At 56.7% G+C, this 12,243-nt stretch overlaps 1 protein-coding gene across 3 annotated transcripts in view; it reads left to right on the forward strand.

Annotated features, from left to right (window-relative positions):
* The window catches only part of CMIP (c-Maf inducing protein), a 232,581-nt gene that overhangs the window by 170,614 nt on the left and 49,724 nt on the right, over positions 1 to 12,243 (forward strand). For 2 of the 3 annotated variants that reach the window (XM_019413076.2, XM_019413079.2), the window contains exon 4: positions 8,732 to 8,893. In XM_019413076.2, the coding sequence (XP_019268621.1) occupies positions 8,732 to 8,893 (162 nt within the window). Of the gene's footprint in view, positions 1 to 2,984; positions 3,018 to 8,731; positions 8,894 to 12,243 lie in introns of those variants that run through there. The other variant, XM_019413080.2, reaches the window with a different exon arrangement.

Raw genomic sequence — 12,243 nt, forward strand, 5'->3', positions numbered from 1 at the left:
TCCCGCGTACCAGCTGTGGGTTTCCTGGGGCAGCTGTGGCAAAGCGCCACCGACCAGGGGGCTTAAAACAACAGACACTCATCCTCTCAGAGTAGTGGGGCCAGACATCCAAGACGAACGTGTCCCCTCCACAAAGCTGAGCCCCCATCCAGACACCCTAAGGGACGTCCTTTTCCTTCTTTGGAGCTGCTTGGCTTGCGGGCACTTCGTTGCACCCTCGGCCTCCGTTTTCACGTGGCCATTTCTCCCTTGTGTATGTGTGACTCTTCACGTGGCCTTTTCGTAAGGACCCCAGTCGCTGGACATAGGGCCCACCTGCGATGCAGCCTGACCTCACCTTCACTTGATTGCCCTGCAAAGACCCCTAACTCCAGATAAGGTCACAGTCACAGATGCCAGCAGTTAGGACTTGGACGTATCATTTGGGGGACAGAACCCACAACACCAGCTGTGTGACCCCAGGCAAGCTGTTAATCCCTCATCCCCTTTCTCCCATGTATGATGGGGACTGGGTGCGCCTGTCCACCTCGTAGGGGACATCGGTCTTGCCCGGAAGCTTCTTAGAAATCCAGACTCCCGGGCCTCACCTGGCTCTACAGAGTTGGAATCTGCCTTTTAACAAGACTCCCCACACGGGTTTGAGGAGCACCGGCGGGTTTGAAAAGGCTGGGTTCGGTGTTGGCACAGCAGAAGCACTTGGTACGCGTCAGCCATTATTTCCGGTTTCTGTTTTCCTCCCTTTTACAAACACTCAGAGCACTTTCCATGGGCCCCTGAGAAGGTCCAGTGACCACACAGAACCGTGAAGAAACACACCAGGCACAATCCCTCCCCCAAGGAGCTCCGAGCTCAGTGAGAAGAATGGCCACATGCAATTTTTAAATGTGATCAAACAGATGCGTGTGATGTTTGGATTTTGCCAAGAGTCTGGCGGGCCCCAAAATGCCAGGTGGGTTGTAGTACCCGGCGGGGAGCCTGGCTCCAAGGCCCGTTCCTCTCCTCGCCGGCCAGATGCGTGGTTGCCCAGGCAACCGGCCGATGCCCCCGAGACCACGAGTAGGACACCGTGCCCGAGTTCCTGCTGTTTCCTTGGAAGCAGTTATGACTGCTGAGAGACTGCCCAGCAGGGGCGCAGGGGGCTGAGTGCCCATGCTCTCTCCCCTCTTTCAAGCAGGTTGTCCGTCTCCCCAGGACCCGGCTTTCCAGGCAGATGCCAGCTGGGCACCCGGCTGCAGTCAGTCTGGAACTGCCCCTGGGCGGCCTCGAGTCTCCAGTTGCAAGGACTTCTCGGCTTCCTGGCAGCAGGCGGCATCCATCAAGGCAGAGGAACTCTCGGGTGTGTGCCTCTCAGAGCGGCTCGGTGGTCGGGCCCTGAGGGTCCACAGCTAGGCCGCTCTCAGTTCCAGCCCTGGCTCTTGCTTGCCACCTGACTTAACCGCTCCCGGCCTCTGTTGACGCATCCATCAAATGGGCCTGGTTCTGTCACACATCTAGTTGAGTGGCTGCAAGGCTTCAAAGCAGTTATTTTCCACGAAGAGCTTCACACAGGGCCTGGGCCGCGGAGAGCGCTCCAGGCGTGATAACCATTAGGCTCTTGTGTCATCATGCGGGGTGGTTTTTCCTAGAACATGGTAAGCACCGGGTAAGCGGCAGCCGGCGGTTTGTGTTTCGTAGCCTTGTTAGCGTGAGTCGGGGCCTGGTTTCCGTGCCAGCCGACGGGGGACCAGGGCTGGGCCTGTGTCTCGTTTTGTGTCCTTTCCCCTACTCCCAGCGCCCCCGTGGAGCCAGTGCCCAGAGCAGGTGTCCCTACCCTTGCTCCTCGTGAAAATCCTGAGTCCCTGGAAGGGAATCACTGATGAATCCATCTGTTAATTAATTGGACCAGCAGGGAACAGCTCAGTAACTGTATTGGCTAAATTAGCATCACTGTGCACGTGCACAGGGGGTGCTGAGAGGTGATGAGCTGACTCAGGTTGATGGTGAAGACCAGGGCCAAGTGGGCAGTGTGGGGGTGGCACGCAGGGGCCGACCACAGGCCTGGCCTGTGGCTGAAGGCAGGGTGATGGTCCCTAAGGCTAAAAGGATTGAAGAAATGGCACCCATTCTGGAGGACCAGCGGCACGAGTGTTGGGGCCCCCGGAAGCACGCGGCCTGGCAGGGATGGCGAGTTGCCTGCACGGCCCATACTGAGTCGTGAAGGAATGAGGAGGTCAAAGGCCCCTGTCTAGGAATGAGAGCAGTTGCCCGAGCATCCATTCTTCCTGGGTGTGCAGGGGACGTTTGGGAACACCACCTAAGACCTGGGAGGGAAAGTCGGAGGAGCGGGGCAGGTGGGTAGGCCCCCAAGTGCTGGCTGAGGATGGGGAGAGGCAGTGAGCGTGCTGCTGGTCCTCTGGGGGCATGGGGATGCGGGGGGACCCCGAGACCGTAGGACGGCACTGCCCAATAGAACTTTCTGCAGTGGTGACGACGGTCTTTCTCTGCGCCGTCCAGCATGGTAGCCGCTGGCCACTTGTGGCTTTCCAGCAGCCACAGTGTGGCCAGTAGACCGAGGGACTGGATTTTTAATCGTATTTCATTTTCATTAAGTTGAATGTAAGTAGCCACGTGGGGCTAGGGACGTGGGGCCTGGGCGGCACAGCTTTGGGCCGTCCACCGGGGGGCAGTTCTAAAAGCCAGTCGGTTCCTCCCTGGCTCGTTTTTCTCGTTTTTCTCGGCAGCTCCGAGGAGCTCCCGTGCCTCCCTTCCTTTAATGACAGGTGGTGGGGAGCATGCGTGCTGTCGCGAGCCTGAGCCTGGGAGGCTGCGGCAAGCAGCAGAGCAGCCCCATCACCGGGAGGCGTGCTTCCAGCACGTTCTGAGTCACGCCTCTCCCGGTGAGGGGCACACTCCCGGTGACAGCTTGTCTCCCGTGGAGTTGCCGACAGGCTCTGCTTTCCCAGGCCGGAGAACCCCTGGCGTCTGCGGTCGTCTCTGCCGTGGGAGCAGTTGCCGGAGAGATGGCGGGTGTTGCCCAGGTAACGTCCCCTCCCTGACAAGCAGAGGGTGAGGACGGCAATGGAGTGACTGACTGTGCCACCCGGGAGGCAGGAAGCTTTTCCTGCTGGCTCTGTTGTCTCGGGAGCTGGCGGGGCTGAGTCACGGATGCCAGGAGTCCTCCCAAGTTCCACCTGCCCCGGGCCACTCACTCCTGTCCCTTGGTAGGTGATAAGAAGGTAGCTGTTTAGCCAGCAGCGGGGCTAGTTGCCTTGTATATGTTATCTCACGGGAGAGCCACGGGAGCCTTTGGCAGCAGTTAGCCTGGCCCCGCGTTGCGGTTGAGGCAGCTAGGGTACGAGTAACATACTGTGAGTTCCGTGCACACTGGGACCTGTCTGCTTCGCTCACCGTGGGGATCCTTAGTACCGAACACAGCGCTTGGCACATCGTGGGAATTTTTGATGAATGATTGGACAGATGGTGGCTGGATGCCGGGAAGGACGGATGAGTGGGTGGATGGATGGTGACAAAGGTGGATGGCTTGGGTACACGGGTGGCCAGGTGAATGGGTGAAGTAGAGCTTAGATTTCTACTAAGTCTACTGTTGAAAAACCTGCACTCTTAACCACTAAGCAGTGCTGTCTCCGGCTTTGTCTGCTGCCCTCCTCTGCCTGCCTAGGTTGAGACTTCTTCTTAAACACTCTAATTGAGATGTAACTTACACACCTTAAGATTCACCAATCAGAAGCGCATAATTCAGTGATTTTAGTTAATTTATAGAGTAGCACGACCATCACCACAGTCCAGTTTCAGAATATTCGCATCATCCCAAAAGATTCCCTGGTGTCTGTATGCAGTCCAATCCCTGTTGCTGCCTCCCAGCCCCACTCAGTGACTCTTCCACTTTGTGTCTCTATGAATTTGCCTTTTCTAGACATTTCATATAAAAGGAATCACACAGGATGTGTTTTGCTCCTGGCTTCTCTGACTTAGCATCATGTTTGTAAGGCTTGCCCGTATCGTAGCACATCTGAGTAGATCCATCCTTCTTCCTTTTTTTTTTTTTTTAATTTTTTTAACGTTTTATTTCCTTTGAGAGAGACGGAGACAGAGTGCGAGCGGGGGAGGGGCAGAGAGAGAGGGAGTCACAGCATCCGAAGCAGCAGAGCCCGACGCGCGGCTCGAACTCACGAACCGTGAGATCATGACCTGAGCCGAAAGAGCCACCCAGGCGCCCTGATCCATCCTTCTCTTATTGCAAACACTGCTCCATTGTCTGGATAGACCACCTTTTTGCTTATCTGTTCATCAGTCGATGGGCATTCGGGTCATTTCCAGTCTGAGGTGATTATGAATAATGCTAGGGACACGCATGTACGTGTCTTTCCGTCGAGTCTGTTTTTATTTCTCTTGGGTAGATTTCTAGCAACAGAATTGCTGGGTCATAGGACAAATGTATGCTTCATGCTTTAAGTAACTATCAGACTGCTTTCCAGTGGTGCTGTCCTCGTGTACAGTGCCATCGGCAGTGTGCATGGGTCCCGGTTCCTCCACATCCTCACCAGCACCGGGTGTCGTCCTTCTGGTTACAGCCAGCCTGGCGGGAGTGAAGTGACGTCTCTTTGTCTCCCCGGTGGCTCACGATGCTGAGCCATTTTCTGCACACTTATAGACTGCACTTGACCTTTTCAGCCAGGGGTTGGCAAGCTTTTTCTCTAAAGGGCCAGATAGCAAATATTTGGGGCTTTGCAGGGAACGTTGGATTGCTGTCCCATGTTCTTTGGGGTTTTTTTCTTTCGCAACCCTTAAGACCATTCTTGGCTTCCTTGCAACAGAAAGAAGCAGGGGGCTCGGTTTGGGCCCCCTGCTGCACTTTGCTAATCCCTGCTTTAAGCCCCTCCCAGAGAGCTCTGGGGCCCGTGACCAAAGAATCCGGTGGCCACGCTGGACATGGCAAGATGTCACCCACCCGTCCTGGTGGAGGGGCTCAGTGGGAGGATCATACCGCAAAGCCAAGGGCCAGGCTCCTGGGAGCCTGGGAGTCAGGGCTCCAGAGGTGTCCCTGTCCCAACCACACTGTGATTCATGACCAGATGAGCTCATTGGAGTTTTGGGGGATGAAACCTGCTAATTTATCACCACAGCAGAATGAATGGGTCCCTGTGGGTCCTGGGTAGGCTTCCCTCTGCCCTGGAGCTGCCCTGTCCCAGAGCCAGCGGCCTGTCTAACCCCCATGACCGTGATTTCACAGCCCCACTGTCCACCTGCTGCCCCCACCCACCGCCTTCCCACAGCTCCTCCCCCACCGCCCTGACCGCCTGGCCTCGGGTTCTCCAAGCCTCTTGTCACTGAATGCCACCAAGCATTCTTGAACCCCCTCCAATCACCGTGTCTCTCGGTAAATCTCTCTCCTCTCCACTGTCTGCACTGGCCCCGATGGACATGATAGAAAGAGAGAGACCTCTGGAATTAACCAGAGTCGATTTTGACTCCTGAACCTACCCTTTCTAGCAGTGTGACCTTGGGTCCTGAACTCACGCCTCTCTGGCCGTGAGAGTCGTACGTGTGAGCAGGACACTGGAGGCTACAGCACAAGGTTGCGGGTGCCCCTCTGAGCCACCGCACTCTGAAGGCTGCTCACCGGGACCGCGCGTGGCTCTGCCTGGGGGCACGTTCCTCTCTGGCTGCGAGAGCAGTTTGTCCACGGTGCGGGGCCCTGGACAAGAGGTGTCCAGAGAGTGGGCGGGCAAATGCAGCGTCCTCGCTCCCTGGGGGAGGGGAGCGGGGAGCACTGTCTCCTCAAGCTCCCACGCGATTCACAGCGGGTCCCACAGCGGCCCAGTCGTAACGCTTGGTGGTGCCCCGTTAGTGACTGCTTCTTCCTCCACACCCTGCACCGATGTGCCCCGCACCGCCTCTCAAGTCAAGAAGCCATCTGCACTTGGGTTCTTGTCTTAGGGTCCACTCTGGGGGCTGCTTGGCCTGCGGCAGGTCCCCGGCTCCCCGGGTCACGGTGAGGATGGAGAGAGCTGATTGATGCCCAGGAATGCCTAGTGCCTGGTGGGTAGCGTGAGCTCATTACACTTTGGCCCTTGTCACGAGCCCTGGGACCCTCTGGTTTTGAATGCAGCTTCGGCCTCTGTGACCACAGGTGCTGGGGACGCCCACTGAGCAAGGGCTCCGGTGCCTGGGGACTCACAAGAGAGTGTCACCCTTCCCCGCTTTGGAGGGGGTGTGTCGGCGGGCCCCGGGCTGGTGCTACCCCGTGGGCCCTCTTGCCCGGACCTTGCTACCTCGGGGTCTCAGTGATGTCTGAGTGTGGAGAGCCGCGGGCGGTCCTCACGGCCACCTACCCCCACACGCTGGCTGTATCTGGCAAAGTTCCGGCGGGTGGGGTGGAACAATGCTCACCAAAGATTAATGATAGCTATTTCTAGGTTGTGGGATTTTGGAGGCCTCTTTTCACTTATCCCCTTCTTTGTGCGTTTCAGCATAGTTTAAATTGCTTACAACGAGCAGGCATCGTTTTCACGAAAAGAATGAAGTCATTATTCTTTCAAAGGTAAATAGCTTGCAGCTGATGCGAAGATAGGGCCCTTACAGCTCAGACCGTATTCACATCTAGGATCTGCTGTGGGAACACATGAATGTGCATCGTGTGGTTTTCTTTGGGGCTTGATACACGGCGAGTTTCCGTGACCATTTCACGGTCACTTAAAAAGCAAGCAGTTCTCTGGGTACGGAGCAAACCCACAGCGTCCAGGACTCGGAGGGGCCTTCGTCTTTCGGGGGCGGATCGGGTTCTTGCCTTGGGAAGCGTCTCCACGGCTTTAGACTTGGGGAACTTTGGCTCTGCACAGACCAGGCGGGGCGGAGGTGGTGCCTAGCTGACGGTAACTAGGCCCGAGGCTGGTTACCGGCCCAGGGAGGCCTCCGGGAACCGGCTGTGTCTCGTCATTAAAGTCCTGGGATTCACTAAGTCCTCACTGTCACCGTCACCCCCACCGACCGCCTGTGTTCACTGAACGTCCGCCCCTGACAGCTGGCCGCAGCGTCTTCCAGTCCTTAGAGCATCTGCAGTGATTGACAAGTCCGTGTTTCAGGGGGTTCCTCTGCCTGCCGCCCCTCGGAGAGGCATCATCGCTCCCTGGTTCTTGATGAGGCGTGGTGACTGCCAGACCACAGCCAGACCAGGAGGGAGAATAAAGGGCAGGCAGGTGGAAGACGGGGTACGGGGACCAGCCATGCTGATTTGCTTAAGAAAGATCCGGGCTGACGAGGGAAACAGACTTTGGTGTGAGTTCGCTTTGTGGGTGATGGTGGTGGTGATGGGGCCTGATGAGCAAGTAAGAGACCAGAAAATCGTGGAGTTTGGGAACAAATGGGAGGAAGAAAGTAGAGATCCTATTTGTACCGCTGGGGTTGTGCATTTCATCCTCTTTTTCCAAAGAGACGAGTTATGTGCCCGGGTTCCCTTTTTGTTGCCAGTGGCTAATTCTGTTTGGACTCTGCCTGTGCATGTAACTGCGTACAGAGGGCGGACCATCGTGGGTCCAGAATTTGTCAAAGTCACACCCTGAAAGAGGCTGCAAAGTATTTTCCTGCCCGATTTATGGAAGAGGAACTGAGGCTCAGTAGGTGACATGCTTCATAGAACCGGGCCTGCCTGAGTCCAAAGTCTGCCTCCTGTGCCATGGCGAGGCCTCACCCAGCACAGTTAACTCAGGTTGGTAGGGAGCACATCCCCAGATACTTCCTTGAAAGTGCTGGGTTCCAAGATCACTTTGTCATTTATAACTCAGGAACGAAAGGGTCAGGGAGACCCCCGGCGGCCTCAGTGGGGGACCCTGACCTCCTCCCTCCCCACTCCTTCATTCAGACTCTGGCTCAGAGACTGTGACTCGTCACCCCAGCTGGCTGCTTGGTGCGGTGACACTAAACTTAGGTTTTCCCCAGGGAGCAGAGCACTTAATGAAGGAGTTCATCCAGGGGGAGAGTCCCAAGCCAGGGCAACAGTGGGGCCGGCAGCTGCCGGGGCCGGGAGGCACTTTGGCTGGGACCTCCGCCTTCCGAGGGCTGCTGTTTCCATGATGTCAGAGAGGCGGAACTCACTCCGCCTCACATCGAGGGAGACAGCAGCCCGTGCCCCAGTTCTTCTCCGCTTTGGACGCAGCCCCGAGCGAAGGTGAGGATGTGCTTCGCCCCACTCACCAGGTGGAAACTGAGGTCCGCTTTGTGGTTCTCGGGGGCCTCCGGGCTTGTCGCCACCTGGCCAGCGTTGAATACCTGGCCACAAGCCTGTCTGTCCTTTTTCTTAGCTGGACTCCACTCTCCAGAGGGACCTCTTAGGGTCGGGATGAGTAGAAACAGTACCTCCAACGCAAAGAAAGCCTCTCTCTGGACCCCCGAATGCTTCCTTCCACCCTCCCTGCGTGTGAAAACTTAGGGAAGACGTTTGGGAGAAGACGTGATCTGAAAGAGAAATCGCTTTGTTGTTTTTTTAAGTCATCGGAAACAGTGTGGAGATTTCTCAGCTAGTGTTCGGAAGGCCTGTCTGCAAACATCGCCTGTGACCCTGGGCAGGGACTTCTCCTTTCTCTGCGAGTCAGTTTCCCACGGGAGGGTTGGTCCACACGGGCAGTTTCTCGGGCCTTGTACCTGCTAGGGCATCTATTTCTCTGATCAGCTGGTGTCCTCTTCCACCATCAGAATATCAATAACATGTTTGTGTCTCTTTCTCCCTCCCGACCAGAAAAAGATTTACAAATACAAGAAAGTGCTGAGTAACCCAAGCCGTTGGGAAGTTGTCTTGAAGGAGATCCGAACTCTGGTGGACATGGCCCTGACATCCCCCCTGCAGGATGACTCCATCAACCAAGCCCCACTGGAAATCGTCTCAAAACTGCTCTCAGAGGTAAGACGTGCCCCCTGCTTGATTCTGCACACCCCACCCCCACCCCCTCTGCCGAGCACCAACGCTGTGCCGGGCAACGGAATCGGACTTGAGTTTGTATCGTCTGCCCGTTGTGGGCCGTCCCGGGGGTGTGGCAGGGGGAAGGGGCAGTGGTGACCACCCTGCCATGCCCCACGACCGAAGCTGGGGGGACTAGCCTCGGGCCTGACGACAGGCTGGTGGTGATGATGGCAGCAGATTTCAGGAGCTTCCAGTTTTTCCCGAGCCAGAGCACATCGATGAAGCCCCCAGACTGCCATGCCTTCCTGCCGGCCCCCCGCCACCCGTCTCCACCTTGCCCTGCCCTGGCCTGCGTCAGCTGCAGGGGTCCAAGCGGCTGTCGCTTTCTGCCTCCACGACCCCCCAGAGCCTCAGAAAACCCACTCTGCTGTGCCAGGCAGCCCCCCGGTAGGGTGCGTGCCGTGTGGGCATTGGAACAAAGACAAGCCCCCACCCCGCTGGAGCTCACGTTCCAGCAGGGATTCAGACAGGAACGTGGGGGCTCAGCCAGAGCCAGCCGCGCCATTCGTGTGTAGGCGAGGGCTACTTGGGGACACGCTGTGACTCCGGCCCGGGCACTCTTCTCCGCGCTCCACAAATACTAAAGCTGTCTCGTTTGTTTGCCTGCCTGGGCCCCTGGGGACGCTGGTGTTGATGACTCCCGGTTTGAACTTTCCACGGCCCCAGGGCAATGCCTCGGTCCCCCTTCCCTGGGAGTGGCCCCTGGTTCCTTTTAGAAGCACAAGCCCCTTGCTGCCTGGAGCCACCCCTTTCCCCACAGACCCAAGCTGGTTGCTGCCCATCAGTCCAGGAAACTGGCCCGGGCCTTCTTCCATGTCTGCTATTTGAGCAGAGGACCCCTTTCCCTGGAAGGAAGTACGGCAAGAGGTAGAGGGTGGGCTGCAAGGACGGTGGCAGGTAGAGGAACAGAAGATGTGCCCTCGGGCGTGCGACAGCTTCATTTCGCAGAAGAGCAGAGACTCACGCTCTGAAATGCATCACAGTCAAGGCCTGGAATTGGAGGCCAGGCCGGGTGCTGTATGTGCAACCTGAAATCCCGGCTTCCCGCCTGAGCAGGGGAAGGGCCCCAGCAAGCAGGCCCAAGGCTGGCCGCTCACCGCGAGTACGCGCCTGCTGTGTGGCGGCCGGCGGCAGGTGCCCTGCAGCACGGCATCTCGTGTCGTACGGTCTCCCCTGAGACGTGGGCCTTGTTGTCTCCGTTGTACAGATGGGGAAACTCAGGTCCAGAGACACTGGAACACCTGAGCAAGTGGTGGGGCTGCAAATTCCACCTTGGGGCTTGCTCTCCCTGCAAGACCACCTGCCCGTCCCTCCTGCCCCGCCAGTCCCGGCCACCACCACACCGTCGTTGACATCAGGTTCGCTGTCAGGACGATGGGGAAGGCGGCTGACGGGCACTGTCGCCAACCTCTGGCGGCGTTAATGTCACATGTGACCGCGCACACCGTGGGCCTTTGCATCGCTTCTCAGGCACCTGATCCCCAAGTGCTGGGGTGGGAAAAGATAAAAGCATTTAAAGAGGAAAAAAGGGAAGAAGCTTGCATTTGCTGTATACCTACTGTGTGTCGGGCAAGGGGTCAGTATGACTCACCATGTCTGACTGGTAAGAGCTGTTGTTTGGTAAGGGACAGAGCTGGACAGAGCTGTGCCCGGGCAGCATCCCCCCGAGTAAGGCTTGACGCCTCCCTGAGTGACACTCAGGCTCTGTCATGACCACTTTGGCAGGCATTTAGTGCTGATACTTAGCATTTCTCCAGGGACCCTGCAGGGTAAGTACTAAAAGGTACAGACGAGTAAACAGAGGCTCCAAGAGGTTGTCACCTGCCCAGGGTCACTTGGATAAGTGCCATTTTTATTGCCATGGGTGGTAGTCATGACCTTGACCTTAACCACTCTCAGCTTAAGGGTCTAGGAGGATGGGTGGAAAGACAAACAAATCCTTCCTCCTCCTTGCCCTTTCTTGTGTAGATTATATGGGCTAGCTTATTTGCCTGTTCTCTTTACTCAAGTTGTCTCCGGGGTCTCCTTCTACGAGGCTCCAGGTGTCACCACGCCAACCAGGAGGTGGGCAGGATCCCCAAGGAGGGGGTGGAGGGGCTGTTAGTTCTGCGAAAGGACTGCCCATCCGCTGGCCAGACAGAGCCGCATCCCTGACCTCCCGGGCCTTTGTTGACTTGAGTGTGTGGAGAGGCCGCTCAGTTTGGGGTTCAGGTGTCCCCTATGATTCAGTGGCCGTTTTCAGTGAGTGCTCTCCACCCAGGGTTGAAAATGGCCTTGGGAGAGAGAAGTGTCCCTGCGGAACAGCACAGGCCACCACCAGTGACGGGGACAAAGAAATCAGCATCTGTATTTACCGAAGGCTCTTCCTGGGAAGGTGCACAGGTGCAGTGAGGAACGGACTGAGCCCTTCAGAGCTGTCCACCACGGCCCGAAGGATGGGACTGGCCCTTGCTTGGGCTGAGCACCATAGCTCAGTGGTTAGAGATGCAGGTTTTAGGGGGGCACCTGGGTGGCTTAGTCTGTTAAGCATCTGACTCTGGATTTCGGCTGAGGTCATGATCTCACAGTTTGTGAGATCGAGCCCCAGCATTGGGCTCCTTGCTGACGATGCAGAGCCTGCTTGAGATTCTTTTTCTCCCTCTTTGTCTCTGCCTGTGCCCTTCCCTGCACATGTGTGCACTTTCTTCTCTCCCTCTCTCTCTCTGTCTTTCTCGCTCTCTCTCAAAGTAAACTTTTATAAAAAGAGAGGGGCACCTGGGTGGCTCAGTCGGTTAAGCGTCTGACTTCGGCTCAGGTCGTGATCTCACGGCTCGTGGGTTCGAGCCCTGCGTCGGGCTCTGTGCTGACGGCTCGGAGCCTGGAGCCCGCTTCGGATTCTGTATCTCCCTCTCTCTCTGCCCCTCCCCCACTCGTGCTCTGTCTCTCAAAAATAAAGAAACATTAAAAAAAAGTTTTTTTTTGAAGAGAGAGATGCTGGGGCGCCTGGGTGGTTCAGTCAGTTAAGCATCCAACTTCGGCTCAGGTCATGATCTCACAGCTCATGAGTTCAAGTCCCATGTCGGGCTCTGTGCTGACGGCTCAGCCTGGAGTCTGCTTCAGATTCTGTGTCTCCCTCTCTCTCTGCCCCTCCCCTGCTCACATACTGTCTCTCTCTCTCTCAAAAATAAATAAAGATTTAAAAAAAATTGTTTTATAAATGAAGAGAGAGATGCAGGTTTTGGCATCAGGACAGAGAGGGTGAAACCCACACCCCACCGTCTCTTACCTGTGCTCCTGAGTCAGCTGCCGCA

The sequence above is a fragment of the Panthera pardus genome, unplaced genomic scaffold (genome assembly GCF_024362965.1).
Source record: "Panthera pardus isolate Hobbes unplaced genomic scaffold, ASM2436296v1 HiC_scaffold_19, whole genome shotgun sequence".
In the NCBI taxonomy this organism is placed as follows: domain Eukaryota; kingdom Metazoa; phylum Chordata; class Mammalia; order Carnivora; family Felidae; genus Panthera; species Panthera pardus.